This window comes from Glycine soja, chromosome 11 (assembly GCF_004193775.1).
Source record: "Glycine soja cultivar W05 chromosome 11, ASM419377v2, whole genome shotgun sequence".
In the NCBI taxonomy this organism is placed as follows: Eukaryota; Viridiplantae; Streptophyta; class Magnoliopsida; order Fabales; family Fabaceae; genus Glycine; species Glycine soja.
In genome coordinates, this window is record NC_041012.1 from 8,851,423 (window position 1) to 8,878,024 (window position 26,602).

Sequence of the window (26,602 nt, forward strand, 5' to 3'; positions counted from 1 at the left end):
TGGTTTTTTTATCATACTCTAAATTACGCGTAACCACTTATTAACATTAACGACACTGTTATTATCATCATATATCATTTTTTATCTCTCTTTTCATTTTTCATCACATAATTTGACACATTTATTACTTTCTCTTGTCTCTTCTCAGTTGATTTCTTGCATCTCGAAAATGAAGTGTATGTTTCATTTTCTCTCTCTAAATAAACCACATCCACATGGCAACTTTGGCATCAAATATTTTCCTTAAAAAAATACACAAATATATTCTTAAAAATTTAAATGCATATTATTAATCTAAACCAGAGAATAGCATCTGTTATGTCTTGTGTCTCCGGGAAGTCCCCTCAGCTGCATGCTATTCTAACATGTAAAGAATCAGAATACCTCGACGATGACATAACATAGATTAGACAATACTCAAATTGCACCCTTGTTCACACTACAATTCAGAAACCCATTGATAGATTTTTTATTTTACTTTTTTAAATACTTTATTTACACGCTTTTTATACAAAAGATATATTTTTTCACATTAAATAATAATCTTCCTCTTCTTCTCTTCGCATCCTCTGTTGCCTAGCAATGAAAGCCTCCACAGTTTGACGAAACTCTTCGTTACTCATCCCATCTTCAGGGCACGAAATTTGCGCCACTTCTTGAATAGTAGCAGGTTCGATGCTCTTCCTTCCATTCTCAGTCTCACACCTGCGTAACACACGATGTGGTTTTTCGCTTAAAATCTCTGTTTCACATCTTCTATAATCCTTCTTCAGACCAATATTCACTTCCCCTGTTTTCATCCTCTGTTTCTTTTTGCTATATTCTGCCACAACTGTTTCTGTGTGTCTGTGATTTTTTGTGGTGTTTTGAACGAACTCTTGGTAAAGATCAGGCTCTGGAGCGTTATTACCCTGAGTGGAGAACTGAGCGAAGAGTGCGATGATTATGACGTTTCCAACGAGGAAAACAAAACGAGGGCTGTTCATGAAGAGTGACAAGTCCCTTAAGTACACGCTGGAGTTTTTTACTGCTACTGGTAGCTGCATGGAGAATCTTGAAATCAAGACCAAAATGATACACACTTCAATGATTCTAAACAAGCTTGCGACCCTTTGAAGCTTGCGATGCTTTAGGATCACGTTGGCTTTCTCTGCTTGTAGGTTGTTGAAACTGAACGAGTCCATTTGTGAAAGGGTCGATGGAGAAACAAATAACGTGTTTTGTTTTGTGTGACTCACTCGAAGGAGAAAATAAACTTGTCAATAGCGACAGAACGTGTTGGTATAGCAAATAATAGTGCAGAGGTTTCTATACTTGGAAGCATGGAAACAGAGTAAGAGTTTTGTAATGAAGTTGAAGAAAGGAAGGAAAGTGATGTAAGTGAGTATTATGCAAACTCTGTTTGAACAGAGAGAACAGAGTGACTCTGTTTTTGCTAGGTAGATGTGTTATTCCTCTTGCTTTGGCCCCGCCCTTCTTTTATAGACCCGAATCCAACCTATATTTTTTTTTTTTATAAAAAATACTAAAATAAAAATCTCTCATATCTCAATATTCCATGACCTACTTTTCTTTATCCTTGCCCTGTATATGTATCAAATTATCTCTACTTTTTCTGCTACGTCATTCAGCGAAGTAGTTGCTAATGCAATGTATTTATGATTTTACTAATGAATTGAGGGGGGCATCATGTTGTATAGTTTATTATATATTAAAGTTATGAACAATTTAAGCAACTGCTGCGAACAGAATTAAACTCCGTTAAGTTTTAAAATACAACTTTATAGAAATTGTTCTCAGGTCGTGATATATTAGTATGTATTGGTTGGCAGTGGAAGGAACTCAATCAAATATTTAAGAATGTAATTTTTGATTTGTTTTTAAGAATTTTAAAAAAAGAGGTCCTTATTATGAAAAATTAGTATGTCACCTATTGAGTGAAAAATACTTTTAAGAAAAACAATCATCGATTCTCTTTGTATGCATTTTACTTTGAATTATGTGTCGAACTCGAACCTCGAATGTGCTGTTCTGAAGTATTTATTCTGAGTATTGTCCAATCCAGTACAAAATGAGAACATAGAGGTAACCAAAAAAATAAAATTGAGAACATAGAAGATGAGAAACACTGTTCATACACGCCTTACCCCCTTTAACACTCGTTATGAAAATGACAAGCACTCTTTCTTCTATCTGCATTTCTTTTTATATTAAATTCCCTCAACTCAAGGCTCAAAAAAAGGCCTTTGATTTAACTTTGAAACGGTTCCCAGTCCCCCTTCAGCCCTCAATAATAGACCACCGATAATGTAAATGGATGCAACTAATTATGCCTCCGGATGGAACATTGCATGCAAGAAAAAGAAATTGTTTGTTCAAATAAAATAAAAATACTTCATTATATTTATGAATGACATCTATAGTATACGATATTTTTTTTACATTAATTAGTCCTATGTGAGTAAGTAGACATGTACAATTATCAATGCCTTAAAATTTCGAATAAGAACTGACGTGACATTAATGTTTCAAATTCAATCAATCATTCTCAGCTTCTTATGATATTTTTGAGTTATCTTCTGGATATGGTTCCGGATTCTGCATTATTGAAATCAGGTCCTTCCCATAGAATCACTAAATCGATGGGAAGCATTACTTGTTGTATCACTTGTATGCATCTCTTGCTTCCAGTAGCCTACCAAAGGGATTCTCCATGCACGTTGGTGGAACGTAACTGGTCATGGGATCTGGAATAGAATGCATGATAATACCTCTTATATATATCTAAAAATTTATGAGTCAAATTTTGAATACATTAGTAGACCGCATAAAGAATTATTTGATTAACTTCTATTTAAAGTCTGGAAAAGGTTTTAGAAGACTGAAAAAGGTTTGTTGCTTTCTGCTAAATACGTAATAACTAAAAAGTATAATAAATTAAAGAAAATATAGAATATTTTTGGTGTTGAGAAAATATAGAATAGATATATCATATATAGTTATATAGATGGGAGATAGAAGAAAAAGAGATTCAATATATACATCTTTCGCAAGTTCGCACTGAATTTGCTTCATCATGTTGACGGGTCTTTTTGCATATGTTATCTGATTCAAATATTATTTGTTGAGTGGAATTATGGTAGTCAGGAGTTTCATAAAACTTCTTTTGAAGAGTCTTTTATTATATTAAAAAATTTAAAATGGTTAAATTTTTTCAATGAAATATACAATATACTCTTATTTAGATGCCTTCACTTGAGATAACTTGAGTACAGTGCTTTGTTTGTACTTCTAGTACCATTTTAATCTGACAAAAGAAGAAGAAAATGAATTATTTTTTTGAGTAAATTGTAATTTTGATCCTAATAATTTATCAAATCCATGATTTTGTTCCTTAAAATTTTAATTGTAGAAATAAAAAAAATAAAAAAATCCCTAAAAGAAAAATAAAGAAATACATCCCATTGAAAATTTTATTTTATTTTCTCTACTCAACGACATAGATTAAGGGGCATGAGATATATTTTAATTATATAAAAATAAAAGATCAGTAAAAAAAATTAAACGATTAAATTATTTTTATATTTTTAATACAATAATTTATTCATTTAACCAATATATCTAGTATGCAGTATAGAAGTATCGAGACCAGCCTTCATTTATAAAAATAAAATAAAATCGAGACCAGCCTTCAAGTTATTGGGCTTTAAGATGGGCCTGTCTGACTAGGACCGGCCCAAATGACGTACCTTAAGATGGATTTTATACATGTGAATATGCCTCTTATAAAGAACCCTAGCTAGGGTTTCTGAGTTTATGTGGTTGCGCCTCTGCCTGTAAGAGTGAAAAAACCTTCTCTTTTCCTTCTCTCAAGTCTCAAGAGATTTCATCATGGTGCGTTTCTTTGCTCTCTTCGCTCCCTATGATACTCATCGCTTCTCTGTATTTGACATGGTGGGTTTAATTGCTTGCAGGCTCCAAAGAAGGACAAGGCTCCACCACCTTCCTCCAAGCCCGCCAAATCTGGCGGTGGCAAGCAGAAGAAGAAGGTTCGTTTCTCGTCAAATTTTCATTCTTTCTTAATCTAATTGCTGTTTGGTCAATTGGGTCATCCTGGGTCGGTGACTTTAACTTTGTGCGTGATTAATGCAATAATAAGAGATATGTGATGTGGTGAAATTTGTGTTTAACAGAAGTGGAGCAAGGGAAAGCAAAAGGAGAAGGTGAATAACATGGTGCTGTTTGATCAGGGCACCTATGATAAGCTCCTTTCTGAAGCTCCCAAATTCAAGCTCATCACTCCTTCCATTCTTTCTGATCGTTTGAGGGTATTCTTTTTTTCTTCATGCACTTTCGTTAGCTGTTTTGTAGATTTGTTCTTATTGATGAGATATTGTATGTGTTGGCGTTGCTATGATGAGTGTTTTGTCTTGTGAGACAATACAGGCTTACTGCATTATTTGATCTGTAATTGGTTTTGTGTGTTATTTGTTTCACATTCTAAGATTTAAGCCTAGGATTAGTCTAACTGCATTTTCTCTTTCTGTCTGTGGCTTCATTCTATGCTGCTTCATTACCCAAGACTAAATGCGTTTTTGGTTCTGCTTGTTTTTTAAGAAATAGTTGTTATTTTCTGTCAGCTTCATGAGAGAACTTTTTAAGAATGAGCCATTTGTTTTCCTAAACTTAACCTTGACTTGAGCCAAAAACATGTACTAATCCCGGAAATTTTGTATGTAAACTTTGAGAGTCTTTTTTCTATGAGTTTGAACACGAGTTTCTGTTGTTTTGTTGGCTAGTGTGTTGGATAGTTTGGTTGGATTTGTGATTGTGTTTCCAGGTATTTGGATTTTTTTAAATGCAAGTGGTGACTATCTCGTATGAAAACGGGGCAATATTGCCTCACATCCTTGTTGTGTTATTTAGTTGCTTGCATGTTATTAAAATCTAAACTGTTGATTTTTCCATCAATGATTGTCAACTTCATATTTCACTATCAAATTGCATCCTTCATGTTAGAGGATCTAGTTTTGAAACAGAATTTGCAAGTATTTTTCCCTGTTAAATGCCCTTTCACGTTTGTTAATTTAGGAGGATAGGATTCATCTGGCATTATAAATAAACCTAGTGTTGGGAAGTTTTAGGCCAACAAGTGCCTTATTTTCAATTTGCTTTGTGGCAATGCCCTTGCACACAGGTGTCTACACTCTACACTACTACATATGTTTTTGTTATGCAATTTTAGTATCTTAATGGTTTTTTACCCATTTTGCAATTGGTGTATTCATGTTTGAATTTTGATGGTTTTATTGTGAAGTTTAGCATTTGTACCGGTGCATAAGTCTGAAAGTCTCTGTCAGTCTAACAATTTAAGTTTGACAATGTTATTGTTATGCACTCTTTTCGTCTTCAATTGGAGCCTCCCTTTTTGGTGATGCACACTCATACTTGCACTTGCATGCACCCAAGAAAATTATATTGTCAATGCCTAAGCACTATATATGTAATGTTCTATTGCAAAAAGTAAATTAATAAATAAGTGATATATAAAATTATAAATAATATAACATCATTTTTCATCCTCTTGGCAGATTAATGGATCACTTGCAAGGAAGGCTATAAGAGAATTGATGGCTAGGGGTTCAATCAGGATGGTGTCTGCCCATGCAAGCCAGCAAATTTACACCAGGGCAACAAACACCTAGGTGTGGAACTGATCTTAGCTTACGGAGTATTGGTAGGAATAGTAATGAAGTATTGTTCTTTTGCACTTTGGGAAGCATCTCATATGGTTCTATCAGTTCTAGATTGTCGCTGAATCCGATGCTCAGATTGTATTTTTGGTTTCCTTCAATGTTTTATCTTCTTCAATATTCTGGCAGTTGTCTTATACTTGTTTTGTTTACTTGAATTGTTAATGTGGCAGAGATTCTTTTTGGAAGATGTTTGTGCGTGGTGTTTTGTTATTTATAATTTGGCCGGGTGGGTATAATAGTAGTTACTACACTTATTCAGCTAATATTGTTTAAATAATTTCTTTATCCGAACGGGGGTAAAAACAATTGAGAAATTGTTCAACCTTTTCCCAATATGAACTTTTAAGCTACACGAGTTCAGATAATTTTATTTAAGATCAAATTATTTATCTGAACAGGGGTAAAACCAATTTCGAGAACTTGTTCAACTTTTTTCCAATCTGAACTTAAGGACTTTACTATCAGCTCTTGATAGTTAATTAATGTACTTACACGACTGAACTACGATGGTTTTCTTGGAAACAATTCACAGTATGACAATATATATCATAGCCGATGTACCACTCCTTGACTGCAGTCGATTGTCTCTGAGATTATTCTTAGGTAAAGTGTCTCAAGATGTAAAAGCACACATTAGCTGCCACTTAAACCTAAAAAAAAAACGATGGCAAATGAAAATAGGAAAGCTAACTGTACATTAACAAGTGAAGAAAGCAATGAGTTAACATAAATTATAACTTGCTTAATTGATAGAAGACCTAGTCAAATTAGTCATGCGCGAAGTTGGTCTGCCTTGTTTGGATGCAGTCTGCCATTGACTAGAGTGAATGATGCATCTCATACGCAGTCGTCATTGCTGGTCATTTTCTTCTTGTTTCCTTTGGATATCACTAATTTGAAAAAACGAAAAGGTTATTATGTTTGGATTTTCCAGTTTTATTAGTAAAAAAAATGGTGTATGAATGTTCTCAAAATGTGTGCAAAATGTTATTTTCTTTACAAAACCCCCCATAACCACATCAAAATATCGCGCGTCCATTTTTCCTTTGCTTTTTCCCCTTCTCTATCAATGTTTGTCCTAAGAAGTTAGTTAAGTGAATTTGGAAAATTATTGGCCAAGTAATATGTGCCAGTTTTTTCTTGCATGAGCATATGTATATGCATGCTGACGCTGTGCCACTGAATTCGACACCTTGTGACGATTATGTAGGTAATGCGCCGGTGCGGGCGGGCAAAGGAGGGAAATGATGATAATTTCTTAAACAAAAGAAGAGGGGTTGAATATGTAGAAAAACTATTCAAGAATTTTCAACCTTTTATAGTATATTGGATTAGCAGTCACCATGTCCAGATCCATCAAATGAATCTGACATCTAGGTAGAGTGCACAACCAACCAGAGAAGAAAAGTAGTTGTAAACAATCTTGCATAGTAATAGCTTTCTGCCATTTATCTAAAAACAAAAACAAAAATATTCGTTTCATACAATAATAATTGTCAGTGGTCTGGGGTTTGGGGAACAAGCATCAAGCATCACCTGATAAAGTACAGTTTAAGTGTATCACTCACACGCACCCTTTGATTTTTAAATGTTTAAGTTAGGAATGCACACTCATATAGCCCCTTGTATGGCAGATTCCTGAGTTTAAATTTTGCAATGAGCTGGGAAACATGGTGCGAGGGAAGAAGCAGTTTACAGACAGCACCAAGGTGTCCTAGACAACCATATCATGATGATTATATTCTATGCCAACTTTGTGACACTTTATTCCTCTTGTCTCTCTCAACAACTTGGCTATATATATATGGAGCATATGGTAGCACCAAGTACATCATTGTAGCCTCACTTGTCTAAGAAAGGAATTTGACTGCAATGGCTACAAACATGAAAACTTCATTGCATAATCGCTCCAATAGTGTGCCCTCTGCACCTCACCATTTCATTTCACAATACGATGAGCACTTGCTCAGATTGAAGGCTTCTGAAGCCACCTCATCATCATCATCATCGATAAGCAGTAAACTTGATGGTTTGCATGCTTTGTATGAATGCACAGATAAGATTCTTCAATTGTCAACCATACAACAAGCATTGGCACAAGAATCCTGCAAAACACGGGTCGATGAGTTACTAGAAGGGTCTTTGAGGCTCCTTGATATATGTAGTGCTACCAAGGATGTCCTGCTACAATCAACAGAAAGCATAAATGGACTTCAATTAAGTGTTCGCAGGAAAGGTGGTGAAGCGGCATTCAAAGTTGAGGGGGCCAAATACTTGTCATCAAGGAAGAAGGCAAAGAAGACTATTCAGAACGCCTTGGAAAAATTCAAGGGGCTTAAGAATGGTCTTATTTTAACTTCCTCAAACACAGACAATGAGACACTTTCAATGATCAGCAACTTCAAAGAAGCCGAAGCTGTCACTCTGGTTCAACTTGAGTCTTTGTTATCTTTTATCTCTGGCTCAAGAGGAAAACCAAAAGAGAGAAGGTGGTTAATTGTCTCCAAGTTGATGCAGCCTAATAGAGTATACTGTGATTCTGATCAATCAAACACAAATGAATTTGAGGAGTTGGATAATGTATTGCAGTCTCTCTTTCACAAGCCTTGCAGTAATATGTCTGTTGAGACTTTCCGAAACCATATGGAAAATTTGGAGTTGCGCATTCAGGATCTAGAGGGAGGAATTGAACGCCTTGAAAGGCAACTAATTAGGACACGAGTTTCTCTTCTCAACATCTACAATCACTGAATTCATTTTGACCTCATTGAGCATTGACTAAGATATCAGTATCACATGTACATCAGTGTAACTAAGATTTTACTGATGATTATATATTATCCAACACTCATATTCTTGCTGTTATATTTATCCTTCTTTTCCCCACTTTCCCTCCTTTCCTCTAATAGATTATATATCATTTTTCTTTGCGGATAACTCTGCTCTTGTTTGGAAACAAGTACAACAAAAGAGTTAAAGGTGTTAAGGAGTTTAAAGCATTAATGCCTAAATAATTTGACTAATCAATCATTGAAGTTACAAAAAAACGTGTTTAATATGGTTAACAAGCAGTTTTTTCTTTTATCTAAAGAAATGTTATGGTCTAATTCAATCTTGACGTTTCTATGCATATTATCTTCAACCACGTTATAGATTTAGTTCAAGTATTGAGCCCACATGGTGTTTTGGATCAATATTGAAGCTGATTGAGTTGGTTGTTGAACAAGAATCAAAATGTATTATTGCCTCAATTATAAGTCATGGACTCAAATTTCATTTGGTGAATGCAATGAACCATTTGATGCATGTCTTCTTGTTATGAGGACAAATAAATTAATAAGCACTTTCTTTATGCTATCTTTCTACATAATAGAAAGACAGCACAGCAAAATTCATAATACATTATCACCGCCAGAACTCAAATTGTGTTACAAAAAAAATTATTTGGCAATAATATTTCAGGAACTTCCACATAATTGATGATTCTATACAATCAGGGGAATAAATCCATCACTTTCGTTGTGCATGATCCCTAGTATATGTTGGAGGATTTAAATTAAGGACTTGCAAAATAAGTTGGTAAGACAAGGGATTGAAAACTCAAATATGGTATGACAAGGGATCCCTAGTAATCAATTATGTGACAAAAAGAATCAAAGTGACTTAGACAAATCTTTTTTGTCGATAATTTCAGACCAATCAATCGAATATTGATTAATATGGAATTGATCGAACACTACTTGAAAACGACTATTCTACTCAGAAATGAAATAGTCTAAATGTTCCTGGAAATTCTTGCTCCCATTGGATCATCTGTATCTATATGCATTAGGATCCCAATTCATGGATCTCTCCGTTCAAGAAATAAAAATAAGAGGATCAAACCATTTTTTCTGACTCTTTTTCAAATTGGATAAATGTTGGTTGATCGTGTATTTCATTATAGTTCGATGATTCAGAGTATCATTTCCTATTTTCTAGGTATGGTAATTCATACCCATAAAATAAGAGACTTCTTTGGTAAATTCTATTGATTCCACGTTTATACGCGTCAAACTACCATGCATAGGATAAGGAATTATAAAATATATACAAGGTGGTTACTATTGCATTGTAGCTGGGCAGGGTATCATAAGCTACATTCATGCATATACTTAAATATCAACAAATTAATTATGACTTGGGCACAATGCATCAACATTATAATCCAGATATGACCAACCATAGATTTCTGAAGATTAAGAGATACCCCCAAACAATTTTATTCATGTCTTAAACCAAATTGTTATTTATAAATAGAACTGCTTCTCCTCCTGCAGACAAAAATCCTGATTATAATGTTTGATGCAGTGTTCCCAAATTGTTACAGCTTGAGTTTTTATATCTTGGACCTATAATGATGGTGGAGATATGACAATGGTATCACATCTGCAGCAGAAACAATATTCATGTGATTCCCAAAATTAAAAATTGCGGGATGAGTTGTGAAGCTTGGTTCATGGGAAGCATTGTACAAACAATGCTGTGGTAGCATTAAAAGGATAAGATCCAAATTAAGAATAATTGAGTTGCATACCCACTTTGTGACATTTGAAAATAAAAATATTGTTCATGTCTATTCAATTATTTTGCTATATATAATACATAAGCACATACCAGATACTGGAGTACTAACCATAAGTTTAGAACAACTTGTATTCTTTATCACCGAGCCACCTCTTTTCTCTCAGAAGAAAAAATGGCAGCCATTGAAACAAACACAAAGAGCTCCTTGCATATTCGCAGCAACAGCTTGCCCTCTGCACCTCACCCCTTTACATCACAATTTGAAGAGCATTTGCACAGACTAAAGGATTCTGAAGCCGCCTTGTCTTCAACATCACCTTCGATAAACTACAAACTCAATGCCTTGCAGGATTTGCATGTGTGCTGATAGGCTTCTCCAATTGCCAATCACCGAGCAAGCCTTGGCATGAGAATGTAGCAATGAATGTGTTGATGAACTACTAGATGGATCTTTGAGGATCTTGGATATTTGTTGTACAATTCAAGATTGCCTACTGCAACAAAAGGAAAGCATGCATGAACTTGAGTCAGCTATTCGCAGGAGAAGAGATGATACCGAGGCCGGACTCACAATTGCAAGTGGAAAATACTTGGCATCTAGGAAGCAGGTGAAAAAAGCAATTCGGAAGGCCTTAGGAAATTTGAAAGGATTCAAGATAGTTGGTTCTTCAAACAAAGAACATGACTCATGTGATAAACTCATCCCTTATCTCTAACCTCCGACACCTCAAGTTTTTTCACTGGTTGTTATGTTAGGATTTCTAAGTGTTATAAGGAAAAGAGATTGAAACCTCTATTTCACTGTCTCTCTGTGATGAACATCTCTCTCTACAAATATTATTTTGTAAATTCCAACGGTGGGCGAGAATGGGTTCGGAAGGTGGTGATTAAATTTATCCAATAGTTAAGGAGTCCCAGATGATAGTTTTGATGGAACTATTTAAGTGTATACATGAAAACAAGTTCGGGAGAAGAACACGAATTTGGGGAGGGAGTAAGGGTAACATATTGTAAATACAAAAAACTGAGATCAAATATATCTATTTATAATCAGATTGACTCTATTATTTATTTTATTTTTATTTTATTTTATTATTTTATAAAAATGAATTCTATTTTATTATTTATAAATAAATAAATAAAATATTTTTTTATATTCTAAAAATACATATTTATTTATTTATCTTAAAATAATTATTTTAATTAATAAAATTATTTTTTATTTATTTAATTACAAAAATTCTATTATTTTTTAAAATTCTATTTATTTTTAAATAAAATATTTTTTTAAATTTATTTTATGAAAAAAGGGGATGTTAGAAGGTGGATGCTGCTTTGATGTCTTTCATCGATCACAAGTCTTCATCCATTGATACTCTTCAAAGCCATATGGAAAATTTGGGATGCGCATTCAGAATCTAGAAGTAGGAGTTGAATGCCTCTCAAGGCAACCTAATTAGAAGCAGAGTTTCCCTTCTCAACATCTTCAACCACTAGTCAAAGAAAAAAAAGTTTTCCTCCATGATAAAGTCATGCTTGTAGATATATGTATAAAAGAAAAAAAAAAGGTTAACGTATTGAGATATTTGATCATAAGTCAATCTTTCTCTAACCCTCCCTATATCACTTCTCCATTTTTACTCTTTGCTAGAGAACCAGATTTTTTATTTATTTTCCTCCCTGATTATTAGGTTTAGAATAATACCTGCAAGAGTTAAATAAGAGAAAAAGTAAAAAATAAAAAATAAAAATAGCTGGTCTCTCAAGACGAAATGAATGGTTATCACAGGATGTGCAGATTTCTTCTAAGAAATAATCATTCACGTTGTTGCTAATTTAGAAATTTTACTCCCAGTTTGATATGTATTTTTTTCTTCTTAATTTACTTGTAAATACCACACGTTTCATTTAAAGTTTTCAGTATTAAACTAATCTGTGACAACAATGGAGAAAACTATTGCAATGTGGGAGTGGCCGAGAAAAATTGTTGACAATTTTTTTTACAACTTCAGCTATTCACACGGTTGCCTTTGATTAAAAAATGCAGTCTGTGGGTGAGAATACAAAAGAATCACGTGTGCATGAATCACTGACTAATCAAAGACGTTGCTATGATAACATATGTTATCATTTTATGAACAGTAAATCACACTGCAAATCAGGAGTTACTAACTTTTTTTTTTTGACAGTAGTTACTAACTTTTTACTTGTTAATTTAATATTCTTAATCTAATGACTGAGACTGAACTGTGATTTAGTATTAGTAAGAGATTTTTGGTCGTCTTATCGTTTTCCCTAGTCCAAGTGTACAATACTAAGAAATATAACATTGATTATTAGGACTTTGTAACACTGGTAGAATATAATCAAAGTGCGCAATTTGTCCATTTCCCTAGTTGACATTGACAGGCTGTAGCATTCCTTGTATTTGAACACTCAATCGTTGGATCAACTTTTCCTTCTCAAAATTCTTGATTCACAACGTTTTTTTTTTGGCATATGTGCGAGTACTTAAAGATTCAGTAGTTACTACTTGATATAGAAAATTGAAAACAATGCATGAACATGCCCATCCAGGTATGGCCAGCCACTGAAATCAGAAGATTGAATATGGAAAAAGATTCCTTTTATCCTTGACTCATTTTTGTTGGCAGGCAAGTTGAGAATAGTTGGTATTACAAATAGAAACAGCTCCTCCTCCTACAGATAGAAGACTCAATTATGATGCTAAGTCCACAATGGCTCGTCTTCATATCCCATCCCATCTATGCAAGATGCATTCATGTGATTCTCAAGTCAAATTTTGAAGGATGAGTTGGGAAGTTTGGTGTTTGGGAAACATGGACTAAACAATGTTGTGTGGCAGCTCTATAAATGAAATCACAATAGAGTTAGCATACCAACCTGGTGACATTTCCAAAGAAAAATATTCTTCTTGTCTCCTTTGATTCATTTAATATATAATGGAGCAGAGACATGTCAAATTTTCATATTCTATAATCTACATCTCCAAAGTTCAGAACTTGTAAATATCATTTCCTAGAATTCTTTTTGCGAAGTAGAGAAGGTGGCAACCTAGGAAACAAATACAAAGAGTTCTCTGCATCTTCGCAGCAGCAGCCTGCCTATTGCACCTCACCCCCTTGTGCTACAATTTGAGGATCATTTGAATAGATTGAAGGATTCTCAATCCTCCTCTTCTTTGTCATCGTCTTCAATAAGCCAAATACTCATTGTATTGCAGGATGTGCATGACTGCACTCAAATGGATTGATGAACTACTAGAAGGGTCTCTGAAGCTCTTGGATTTCTACAGTATAGCTATTTATTCACAGGAGAGGTGCTGAAACTGGCTTCACAATTGAAGGTGGAAAATACTTGGCATCTAGAAAGAATATGAAGAAGGAAATTCGAAAAGCCTTAGTAATTTTGAAAGGAATCAAGGATGAGCAAATTGTTACCTCCTTAAACAAAGACAATGAGACTTTGATCATGCTTAGCATCTTAAAAGAATCAAAAGTAGTCATTGTGAGCACATTAGAATTTTTGTTGCTGTTTGTCACTGGCTCAAAGGGACAACCAAAGCAGAGTAAGTGGTCAGTAATATCCAAGTTGGTGCAGCCTAATAGAGTGGGATGTGATTCTCAAGAGTCAGACACAAATGAATTTGTAAAGGTGGATGCAGCTTTGCAGCCTCTCTCATCAATCACAAGCTTTGTGACGGAAGTTAATTTTCTAAACCATGTAAAAAATTTGGATATGTGCATTCAGAATATAGAAGTAGGAGTTGAACGCTTCTTAAGGCAACTAATTAGAATCATAGTTTCCCTTCTCAATATCTTCAACCACTAGTCTGAGAAAAACCATATATGATTACTGTGAACACCCAAATCCAATTTTCCCCAGTGTCTAATGGTTGTAAAAATGTATCGTAATTAGATCAATTGTTGTGTTACTAAATATATATTATCTGTTCAAATTAATTATAGTCATTTTTATTCTCCCTTTTCTTCCTTTAATATGCTCTCACTAACATCTCATCTTTCAATTTTCCATTTTTTTCACTCCCCAACTTCAAGTGAAAGAGGGTAAAATAAAGACTAGACTAAATATAAATACTCAAATTGATCTTCCAAATATATAAGGGATATCAGGGTAGTCCTGAATTTTTTGTCAAATTTAATTTGAACTTGTAATGTTTAAAATGAATATCAATTTCTCCACATAATGTATATTTTGACATCAATTTAATCCCTAATTATGCTTGTTTCATTTTACACAACAAAGAACCTAATGGATGTCCAAAATCTATGGAAGACCAACTTGATGATATCCCTGGTATCTTTGGAGGAACAATTTGAGTATTTAATTTGAATACTATTTGTATTTGAACAAGACACAACTCCATTAGTTGATGATGATCCTTCAACAAAACTACACTTTCTCTTCAGAACATGTAAACCTGTGAAACTGTGAACATCCTTTTCCTCTTCAGTTAATGCTGATATGAGGAGTGTTTTGGTTGATTGGTTGGTGGATATTGTAGAGGATTACAGTTTGTTTCTGTTGCTCTTTATTTTTCTGTATCTTAAATTGATTGGCTTTTACTTTTTATGCTTGGATGCTCTATGTAGACAAGCTCCAAGCCAACAACTACTGGACGTTTCATGAGTTCACCAATGTCTTCAAACTCCAACCATGTAATTGCAAAGGCAAGTCAACAACTGATCCATATATAAGCAACTTAACAAAATATATGCTACATGTTTTCTGATCTGCAACAGTGCATGTGACTAGACCAAAACAGAAAAACCCTATTGAATAATTTATCTCCTTCATTTAGGAAACAAAATAAAGTGTAATGTCTATGTTGCATACTTACCTGCATTGCATACTTCCCTTCCAAGCAAGCTCCTTTTCATCAAATATTGTTTGGTGCCTGCACCTTCTTTGTGGTACGTGTGGCTTGCATCTTTTAAGTCCATGTTTCATATCTGAAGTTGAAAATTCGTGTTGTCTCTAATTGAGCAGACACGTTTGTAGACTCAATGCTGTTTAAGAATAAAAGCAGTTTCTCCACCTCCAGACAAAAGCTTCCATCACAATGCATGCTCCACGAAGTTACAATTTTTTTATCAGCAACCTGCAAAAGATACCATTTTCAAACAACCATGTGATGCTCAAGTAAAAATATTTAGACGTGAGTTGGGAAGCCTGGTGAGTAGGAAGCATGGAGTAAACAATACCATCATAGATCTGAGATTCAAATCAATATGCTATAATTGCTAGCCCATTTTGTGACATCTAGGAACAGAAATATTCTATTTGTCTCCCTCAATTCATTTGCTATATATGGAGCAGATGCCAAACACTAAAACTCAGACTTCGGATCAAATTGTGCATATCATCTCCTCTTCCTATATCCCTCTATTTTCTTCTCCAACGAGATTAAATGGAAACAAGCTCAAAGAACTCTCTGCACATTAGGTGCAACAGTTTACCCTCTGCACCTCACCCACTTGTATCACAATTCGAGGAGAACTTGCGGAGATTGAAGGACTCTGAAGCCACCAGCACTTCTTTGTCATCATCTTTGATAAGCCAAAAACTAATTGGCTTGCAGGATTTGCATGACTATGCTGATAAGTTGCTTCAGTTGCCCACTACCCAACAAGCCTTTGCACACAAATGCAGTGACAAGTGGGTTGATGTCCTATTAGAAGGGTCTCTGGGGCTTCTTGATATCAGTAGTACAGTCCAAGATTGCCTCTTGCAATCAAAGGAAAGCATTCACATGGTTCAGTCAGTTATTGAAGGAAGGGTGCTGACACTGAATTTGCAGTTGAGGGTGGAAAATACTTGGCATTTAGGAAAAAGATGAAGAAGGCAATTCAAAAGGCCTTAGGCAATTTGAAAGGAATGAAAAATGAGTTAATGGTTTCTTCCTCGAGCAATAATACTGAGTCTTTGTTTATCCTTGGCATCTTAAAAGAAGTAGAAGCAGCCACTGTGAGGTTGCTAGAATCTTTGTTGGTGTTTGTCTCTGACACCAAGGGGCAATCAAAGCAGAGAAGATGGTCAATAATCTCTAAGCTGATGCAGTCTGATAGAATGAATTGCGACCCTCAAGAATCAGACACAAATGAATTTGTAAAGGTGGACACAGCTTTGCAATCTCTCATCAGTCACAAGACCTTATCTGTGGAGAATTTTCACAGCCATATGGAAAATTTGGAGACATGGATTGAAGATCTAGAAGTAGGTGTTGAACACCTTTCAAGGCAACTCATTAGAACAAGAGTTTCCCTTCTTAACATTTTCAGCCACTAGTTAGAGAAAAAATCTAAATGTTGAACAGAAGTTCACTTTTTGTCCCTCAGTTATACATAGATGTGATTAAAACTTGATACTGAATACAATATTATCAAAGGATCAAATTATAGCCCATCTCTCTCTCTCTCTCTCTCTCTCTCTCTTTCTTTCTTTCTCGCTCTCTTTCTTTCTTGCTTGCCTTCTTTCTTTCTTTCTTTATTGCTTACTTGCTTTCTTTCTTGCTTTCATTCTTTATCTGTTGAGAATTTTCTTTCATTCTTTCTTATTTGCTTTGTCCTCTTTCTCTTTCTTCTTTCCTTTTCTTTTTTGTTTACCTTTTCGCTTTCTTTCTTTGCCAATTCTTGCCTATGTCTAACTCGTGTTTGCTTGATTGAATGGATAAAAGAAAGTGAGTCCACAGTTGTATATAGATTTGAATTTATCATTCTTTTCCCGATTACTAAGTTTCTTGCTTGCTTTTTTTTTTTTGCTCTCATTCTTGCAATCATGCTTTCTTTCTTGCTTGCTTGGTTTCTTGATTTCTTTCTTTGTCTCTTGTTTTCTTTTCAAATTCTTACTTATGTCTGAATTGTGTTTGCTTGATTAACGAATGGACAGAAGAAAGTGAGTACCAAAGTTTTATATAGATGTGAATTTTTCTGATTTTTTCTCCCCTACTAAGTTTCTTTCTTTCTTTAGAAATTCTTTCCTAGGTCTAAATTGTGTTTGCTTGATTTAATGGATAGAAGAAAGTGAAAATGTGAAATTTAAAGCAAGCTTCAAAGTGAAATTGTATTTTTTTTCTTAATTTAGTTGTAACACGTTACACCACGATTTTGAATCAGAAGAGATATTTCAAGAAATGACAGATCTATTCACTCTATCAATAATCAAACCGGATCTGGTGTATAATAAGGGATTTGCTTTTTCTATTGATTCCTTCGGATTGGATCAAAAACATTTCTTGAATGAGTTATTTAACTCCACGGATGAATCGAAAAATCACTCTTTATTGGTTCTACCTCCTTTTTATGAATCTTTTTATCGAAGGATCATAAAAAAATGGGTCCAGACCTCTTGCGGGAATAGTTTAAAAGATCCAAAACCTAAAATAGTTGTATTTACTAGCAACAACATAATGGAGGCGGTCTAAGTATGAAGTTATATTGATTCGAAAATAAACCTTTTTTTCTACTGTAATGCATAAACAACCCAATGGCCGATGCCTGATATGCCAAGTTGCCGACTAAAGTTGAATGGAGAGGAGTCCTATTGAATACTATATATATATATATATATATATATATATATATATATATATATATATATATATATATATATATATATATATATATATATATATATATATATATATATATAATGCCTCTATATATAAACTGTATAACCCATTTCAAATCCAGTATTTCTGGATATTCGATCACGTTGTTTCCATTCCTATCTCTAAATGAACATTTATTTCTCATTTCAGCAATAAAAAAGTATATAAAACGAAGGATTACTTAATTAGCAACCCCTCATATCAATTATAATTCCCACATGGGATTCAAAGTCAGTTAGAAATTGAATCCATACATAGTCCGCTGTCAAGATAACAAGTGCAATTAGGTTGATGATTAAACAATTGTCAAAACAAAGTGTCTGCACATGTTCTTTTATTTCATGTGTTGAAATTCAATGAACAACGTGATTTTTGTCTTCCTGTAACGAGGGAACGAAAAGCCAATTAGTTGTCACTTGTCAGTACCTTATATGATTCATTAATTATTAGTTTCCTGTGTTCCGAGCAGTTGCTAATCTGTACTACAATATTAGTTCTTTTATAATCCGCAAGCGATTCATATGAAACTGATGATTTGCATTTAAGGTTATCTATTTGCAAAAGACAATTTTATATCTGCATTTATTGCAATGAAGAAAGACCTATATATCAATCAGGCAAATGCCACTCGTGAGTATAATGCTTGATAACACCAATACGGATGACTGCAAAAAAAAAAAAAAAGTCCTGAGTTGTAGTGTTCCTATGCAAAGAGACATTGCATTAACATTACTGAGATTTTCGATAAATCTGAATCTGAATCAGTTAGCCCTTTTGGATTTTTGTTAATATTTGATTCCTTCTGTCTCCCGAACTCCCCAATATATATTGAACCAATCTCAGTGGAAGGAAGGTATATCCAAAGACTCGATTGTAAAGAGTCAACCTCAAACAAAGCCTTATAGCCTTTCTCTTCTATGAGAAAATGACATTCACTCCCTTTAGCCCAAAATCTCATCACCAATCTCGCTCAAAGAGCCTTCCCTGCAGACAACACCCTCTTATTCTACAATGCAATCAACACTTGGGAAGTTTAGAGGCTTCGCCTTCTGATAATTCAACTTCCTCTTCGTCGTCATTGTTCAGGCACAAACTAACTGGCTTGCAGACTTTGCATGATTGCATCGAAAAGCTGGTTCGACTGCCTCTTACTCAAGAGGTACTAGTCCAAGAGCGTCAAGAGAAGTGGGTAGATGAGCTTTTGGACGGATCGTTAAGGCTCCTAGATGTATGTACTGTAGCAAAGGATTCTCTACTTCACATGAAGGAATGCGCACGTGAACTTCAATCAATTATGAGAAGAAAGAGGGGAGGGGAAATGGAGGTGGCAGCTGAGGTCAGAAAATTTTTGGCCTCTAGGAAAGTAATAAAGAAGGCAATCCTAAAAGCATTGGAGAATTTGCAGGCAACTGTGAAGAAAGCAAAATTCCCTCCAAGCAACAAGGACAACCCGACCGTGACCTTGGCTAGCTTGTTCAAAGATGTGCAAGTGATCACTCTTTCCATATTGGAGTCACTGCTGAACTTCATCTCTGGACCAGCACAATCCAAACCTAGCAAATGGTCTTTGGTTTCCAAACTAATGCATAACAAAAAGGTTACTACTACCACACAAGAATCAGATCCGAATGAGTTTTCCAATGTAGATGCTGCATTGCAATCGTTTGTGTTTCACATGACAAGAAAGGCAGACAGTATCAGTCATTTGCAGAACCAACTGGAAGATCTAGAGTCAGTCATTCAGGGCTTTGTGGAAGGACTTGAAACTCTTTTTAAACGTTTTATCAAAATTAGAGTTTCCCTTCTTAACATCCTCAATCACTAATTGTACATTGGTGGGAATGTTTTTGTAATTATGTCAATGAAATTGGCTTCTAATATTCAGTTTTAGATGAACTTCTTTCTCTACTCTTTTTTTTCCGTATGTTGTTTATTTCCTCAGTAACTCTTTCTTTGTGAATATGACTTGGCATAGTTTTTGCATTTTAATGCATTTTCCATATCAAATTGAAAAGCATTTTCTATATCATATCTAATATGGTTATCAGAAAACAGTGGTGTTTTTAATTTTTTCTATATCCTTTTGTACTGTTAGTCCCATGGTTAAATGACCTTGTAATTGTATCGTTGATTTTGATAATTACAAACCCTTAAATAAAGTGCTTATAGCCTTTTGTGCATCAAGTATCTTTCAAATTTCTCACAGAACTATTGTGATATCAAGCTCTCTTATTTGATCAGAGTGCCTGAAGAAGTCATTATTATCTCCTTTGCCCATACAAAATCATTACCCTACAACCAAAACTCCATGTTGTTACATCAAACATAACTTAAGAGATCTCCATGCTTATGGAGGAAGGTGTTTCAAATAGTCCACTCTCTTCATATCTAGAATTTTAGATTGAAAAAGAAAATTCTTTAGTACTTAGAGTGAGAGTATTTTTAACCATATATTTCGGAGGTTGAACAACAAGCTCTGTTAAGCTAATAGTCTGAATTGTTGCTTCCACTTATATTTCACAATTAGAATAAGGATAAAATGATATTGAAGACATAACCTATAACATTGAGATATTAATGGTTGATACTGATAATTGTTTGATAGGTGAGATGCCAAAGAAACTTCACATCCCTAAAGTTTCTGGTCTTGTCCAACTCCAAATATGCATTCAAAAACTCCTTTTCAATCAAAGACTCAAGAAAAGAAGTCTTCAGCTGCATACACCTGTAGGTAAATATAATGTTGACTCTCAATTTTAATGTATACTGTGAGTGGCAAAAGGCAGATGAAACTTAAAACCCGGGCCACAAGTCTCCTCCAACGTATACCAATCTACAATAATCTGAGTTGCACAGACCTTGTCCTAAGCTACCAATTAGTCCTGTGGAGAGAATGGCACAAACCTATGGAAGAAGGCATGAGCTTTCCAATTACAAACAAAAAGATAAAAATGGTAAGAAAGCAGCGAGTACATGATTTCTGAGCTGTCATTGTTAATTTTCAAATCACAGGATCAAAAGAAAAGGCAACAATAAATTACTAGTTACCTCCACTTGTGAAAAAAGAATATTCTGAAAAAAAATTAATGTGAAATTCAGAAAACCAATTTGAATTCACCAAAAAAAAAAAAGCAAAACAATTTGCATTAATTAGTTATTCACGTGTTAATGAGACAGGTAAGTTACAACCTACAAAATGGTAGCAGAAGAGGATTAATTAATATGTATTGAGCTGGGGACACTACATAAACATTGGCACCAACAAGTGCCCAATAAGTCTCTGAAGATGAAGAGTCCTCTTGTCGTAAATCTGTCCTGTTGTAGGTAGACAATTTCATAGACTGAAAGACAATTATGATAGACAAAAGCTCCCATTACAATGCATGCATCACACAGCATGAACTATTATATTGTCAAGATATGCCACTTTGCAAGAATCCATGTGATTCCCAACTCACAAGTAAAAAAATCAGGGATGACTTGGATGCATTGTGCATAATAGGGAGGATGCTGATATCCAAATCAAGATAATATAATTGCATACTCATTAGGTGACATTTGAGGGGAAAAAAGTTCCTCTTGTCTCCCATAATCTGTTTCTTCATTTGCTATATATAATGCAAAAGCCAACCACAGGTCAGGCATTGAAACACTCTACGCATTACCTTCTACCCATCTGTTTCCTAAGAAGAAAAAATGGCAGCCATTGAAAAGAAAACACAAAGCTCTCTACATCTTCGCAGCAACAGCTTGCCCTCTTGTATCACAACTTGAGGAGCAATTGCAAAGATTGAGGTGTTCTGAAGCCACTTCTTCATTGTCATCATCTTCAGTGTGCCACAAACTTAATGACACGTTGGATTTGCATGACTACACCGATAAGTTGCTTCAATTGCCAATCGAACAACAAGTCTTGGCACAAGAGTGCAATGACAAATGTGTTGATGACCTACTAGAAGGGTCTCTTAGGCTCTTGGATATCTGTTAGTGCTTCTGCAATCAAAGGAGAGCATGTGCGACTTAATGTTGGTCATCCTCAAACATCCCATTTTTTATAAAATAAATTAAAAATTTTATTTAAAATAAATAAAATTTTAAAAAAATAATAAATTTTTTATAATTAAATAAATAAGAAAAATAATTTTGTTAATTAAAATAATAATTTTAAAGTAAATAAAATAAATATATATTTTTATAAAAAAGTTATTTATTTATTTAAGAGGGAGTAAAATAAATTTTCTTTATATAAAATGATAAAATAAAAAAAATAGAGTAAATAATAGGTTTAAAGTATCTTAGTCGTAATAGGTCACTTTTTACCTTTAATACACGTCTCTAGACTCCTCTGAACTCCATTTTTCTTTTATCATCTTCCAAAACTCTCTCTTTTTTCCGCATACATCCAAATCTATCTCAGTAAAACAATAATTTTGGACTCGTTAACCGTTGGATCGTTGTAAAATTTGAACACAAGATTTAGAACTTATTTTCACACACATCCACCGTTGGTATTTTTGAGATAATGTTTGTGAAATTTGGACACTACCTTTGGAACACATTTTCAACGTTGGAATTTGCGAAATAATATTTTTGCAGAGAAAAATTAGTGTTGCCCTTTGATAGTGAAATGAAGGCTACAATTTCTTCTTCTTCTCTGTAACACTTGAAAATCCTAACAGAACAATCAGAGGAAAAACTTGAAGAGTCTCACAGAATCGCTAGAAATGTCGCTATCACTATTAGACTACACCCGTGAGCCCGTTTAGAGGTAAGAGATGAGTTTATCGCAATTGGGATTAAAATAAACATGTGTAGGATCTTTAGAGGATCAAATTGAGGTTTGTTTTTGGATGTTTATTGTATTGTAATTCTTCCTATATGATTATGTGAAATTGTTTGAGGGATTTTATTTTCGTATATTGGGATCATGAAATTTTAATTGAAATTGTGTGTAATGAATAAATTGAATATGTATTAATTTGTGAGATACACCTAAACATGTGATGGTGGATTGTGACATTGTGATATGTTAAAATTGTGAACATGAAATTTGGTTGTGAATAAGTGTGTGGTTAACACTTGATGTGACAATACTTGTGTTGTGAGCTGTGAATTATACAATAAGCTGACTAGTGTTTACCTTGAGAAAAATGTTTATGCACAGTGTTAAAGAAAAAATGTAGGATTCCTAGTAAGGGACCTAAAGTATTAAATTGTAACGCAATGTGTTAAACGTGTTTGAAACAGAGTGTGAGGTCGTGGGTATTGTATAATTCGTGAGCAGTGTCTGCGTGCAAAAATTGTTTTAGGGGTTAGACCTGAATCAGGAAGGTGAGACCCTAACAAATTCTTCGGAGTCTAGGCCTTGAGGGTAAAGATACTCGGTTTAAGTGCTCTTTTAAGCCTATGTTGATCCCATATGGTTGGAATATTCTCGCAAAATAGAGTAACTTTGACTGGTCACCTTATGATTTTACTTAGTGAGAGTGATTTGACATACCCATTGTGTGGTGTGTCTTGTTGTGTACTTTTAAGCACTCCAGTGTAGTTTTTCAGTGACATGATACCACATTGCATATATAGGCTTGAGTCTTAGTATAATTATTGCATAACGTCTGCTAATTGTTTATTATAAAATTGATGGGTGTTATTACATCTTGACCTGAGTGTATGATTCATGTGTAATGCGATTGGTGATTGAAAAATGAATTTTAAATGATAAAGTGATGAAGTGACGTGGACTGTATTAAGTTGAACTATGTTATAAATATTTTTATAATTTATTTTGAGCATGTCTTTGTTTATTTTTTTTTTAGAAATGTGATAACTCACTCCCTATGTGTTATTTGTGTTTGGATCTTATGATGATCTCGAACCTTGTGTTCGTGGGAGTAGATGACTAAGTGGATGACTTTAAAGAACCTGTGCTAAAGGATGTTGTGATACAATGCTCTAATAGGATGCGACATTGGGGATGAGTTTTTATTTTAATTGCATGATAGTTATTTTACTTTACGATTTAACAAAACTTCATTTGTAAACTTTGACAGTCTTGTTTTGAGCCAGATATGTTTTTGATAAGTTTTATTTGGTAATAATAAAGTGAATGTGAACTTTTTATCCACGTGAATTTGTTTATCTGTATTTTTATATGTTTTATTTATTTATATGTATGTCGGGGTAGAAACTGTCACACCTCCGAAGAAAGAAAAGCAATGAAATTGGAATTCGCGGTTGAAGGTGCAAAATACTTGGTTGTGAGAAAGAAGATGAAGAAGCAAATTCGAAAGGTCCTGGAAAATTTGAAGCAAAAGGACAAAAACACTTCACCAATGCTCAGCTTCTTGAACGAAGCAGAAGCAATCACCCTGAGCAATCACCCTGAGCTCATTAGAACAAATGCTACTGTTCATCTCTGATCCAAAAGGACACTCAAAGCACAGCAGATGGTCAGCAATATCCAAGTTGATGCAGCCAAAAAGAGTAATGTGTGACTCTCAAGAATCAAACACAAATGAATTTGAAAAGGTGGATGCAGCTTTGCAGTCTCTCATCAGTCTCAAGCCTTCATCTATTGAGAATTTTGAAAGTCATATGGAAAATTTGGAGCTTTGCATTCAAGATCTAGAGATAGGAGTTGATCAGCTCTCAAGAAAATTAATTAGAAATAGGGTTTCCCTTCTTAACATCTTCAACTTCTAATCATAGTATCGATATGATTTTTGTGCACTCAATTTTCCCCCATGAGTGTCACACAATCATAACTGTACATGAATGTGATTAAATCTGTTTATATTTTACTGAATACATGTTATTTAAGGATCAAACTATTGTTACTTCAGCTTCAACCTATTTTGTCCGGTTCCCTCAGCATCTCATCTTTCAAGTTCCCTTTTTATTCCAAATGGTCACCATTAAATGAAGTGAAAGGAAAGAGAAGATAAAACATTAAACAAACATTTTCACTTCTACAGTCACAAAAGAAGAAAAGCAACTGCTTAGTAACGTTTTCTGTTTATTTAGTCCACCTATAGATAGTATAGTCTATTATTTATTTTTCATCATGTTACATGTACAGATGCCATGTTGCTAATTACATTTTTTAATCAAGTTTTATTTCTTCTCTCTGGGATAAACAGAATTAAAGGATGAAAGAGAAGTAGGAGGAGTAAAATATATAATTTAAAACTTCTGCAAATCAAATGCTGAAGAACCCACACGATACTCAAGGTCAATGTGAACGCATATCCTATCTGTTAATCATAAAACTGCGATTAGGTTGATGATTAAATCAAAACCTAATGCCTGCACATGTTCTCAAGTTTTATATTCTAAGGATAATGAAAAATAAGCTAGTTGTGTTCATGCAAAGAGGACAATTGAATTAGCATATTATCATTAAATATAACGTGCATGTATAATAATATTTATTAATTAGTAGATATGGAATTGGGGACAGCAAAACATAACCATTATTTTGAGATTGACAGCTAGGAAGTGTATTTTAAATTATTAGATATGTATGCTTTGCGGTGTCCCCAATATTCCTAATTCAGTTCATATATCATCATTATTCATTAGCAACCTGCAAAGATGCTATAATTTTCAATAAATTGTCCGTGTGATTAGTAGGTTATAAAATTGAAGGATGAGTTGGAAGATTAATGCACGAGAAGCATCGCCAGGAAGCTGACATATATAATTGCACTCTCATTAGGTGACATTTGAGTGAAAGCACTCCCAGTGGGTCCTGTTGCAAATTATTGGGCTAACCTCTCAGCCCAAAAGAAAGCATAGCCGCCAACTTGGGGCCTCTTCTTCCCACACTTTCTAAATCTCACCTTACACCCCCCTTTAACTTTAAAATAAACCTAAACACCAAAAATACCCCTCACATGTCAGTCTAACCCTCCCTCCCTTCCATGTATTCTAGAAAGAAGGTTTTACATTCTAGAATTCCCTCCCTTCCATAATTTATTCACTAAATGTGTCATGGATTGGGAAACTGTAAGGCTTGCAATTTTGTGAGGTTCTAGATCACATGACTCGTCATATTATTGTATCTCTTTTCAGAATAGGTGTTATGAACTGTCACAATTAATCTGAATCCAAAATTTATCACAACGCATGTATTTCAGAACAAAAAGTCTAGAGTATGGATTGGGAAATCCATAAGGTTTGCATTTCTTAGGAGGTTCTGAATCACACAATATGTAATATTGTTGTATCTCTTTCAAAATAAGTTTTCTGGAATGCCACAACTAATCCATAAGGTGTTCCAAACACAATAATATCACAAATCATGTAATCTAGAACCTCCACATAAATGCAAACTTTATGGATTTCTCATTCTATAACACAACAATCTTTCTGGAATGGGTATTCAAGAAAGAATACATCACCAAAATAAATATAAAAAATCATACCTATTCAAAAACTTCGGAAAGATGTTGTGCTCAGAGGTTGTAGTGGTCGGGGAAGAGGTTAGAGTGATAAGGATATTTTGGAGATTTAAGTTTATTTTAAACTTAAAAGGGGGTGTAAGTTGAGATATATGGAGCAGGAAGATAGGGCTCTAACCTAGCCCATGCCTACTTACATATGCCGGTCAGCCCAGATCCTGAATCAA

General features: G+C 34.3%; 5 protein-coding genes across 5 annotated transcripts; 4 read left to right on the plus strand and 1 right to left on the minus strand.

Moving 5' to 3' along the window:
* Positions 1 to 41: 41 nt before the first annotated feature.
* Positions 42 to 1,442, minus strand: LOC114375379. Its single transcript, XM_028333152.1, has one exon. The coding sequence runs from the start codon at positions 1,182 to 1,184 to the stop codon at positions 528 to 530; it is 657 nt and encodes a 218-aa protein (XP_028188953.1). The 5' UTR covers positions 1,185 to 1,442; the 3' UTR covers positions 42 to 527.
* A 2,321-nt stretch (positions 1,443 to 3,763) lies between these two features.
* LOC114377474 (40S ribosomal protein S25-2) lies at positions 3,764 to 5,966 on the plus strand. The gene is made up of 4 exons (XM_028336000.1): positions 3,764 to 3,894; positions 3,975 to 4,049; positions 4,194 to 4,328; positions 5,592 to 5,966. The coding sequence occupies exons 1-4, from the start codon at positions 3,892 to 3,894 to the stop codon at positions 5,703 to 5,705; spliced, it is 327 nt and encodes a 108-aa protein (XP_028191801.1). The 5' UTR covers positions 3,764 to 3,891; the 3' UTR covers positions 5,706 to 5,966.
* Positions 5,967 to 6,089: 123 nt separating this feature from the next.
* Positions 6,090 to 8,621, plus strand: LOC114377473. The gene has a single exon (XM_028335999.1). It carries the CDS (start codon positions 7,629 to 7,631, stop codon positions 8,505 to 8,507), a length of 879 nt encoding a protein of 292 aa, XP_028191800.1. The 5' UTR covers positions 6,090 to 7,628; the 3' UTR covers positions 8,508 to 8,621.
* A 7,016-nt stretch (positions 8,622 to 15,637) lies between these two features.
* Positions 15,638 to 16,764, plus strand: LOC114375528. Its single transcript, XM_028333319.1, has one exon. The coding sequence runs from the start codon at positions 16,200 to 16,202 to the stop codon at positions 16,650 to 16,652; it is 453 nt and encodes a 150-aa protein (XP_028189120.1). The 5' UTR covers positions 15,638 to 16,199; the 3' UTR covers positions 16,653 to 16,764.
* Positions 16,765 to 18,665: 1,901 nt separating this feature from the next.
* On the plus strand, positions 18,666 to 19,881 carry LOC114375888. The gene has a single exon (XM_028333750.1). It carries the CDS (start codon positions 18,899 to 18,901, stop codon positions 19,796 to 19,798), a length of 900 nt encoding a protein of 299 aa, XP_028189551.1. The 5' UTR covers positions 18,666 to 18,898; the 3' UTR covers positions 19,799 to 19,881.
* The last annotated feature ends 6,721 nt before the right edge of the window (positions 19,882 to 26,602 follow it).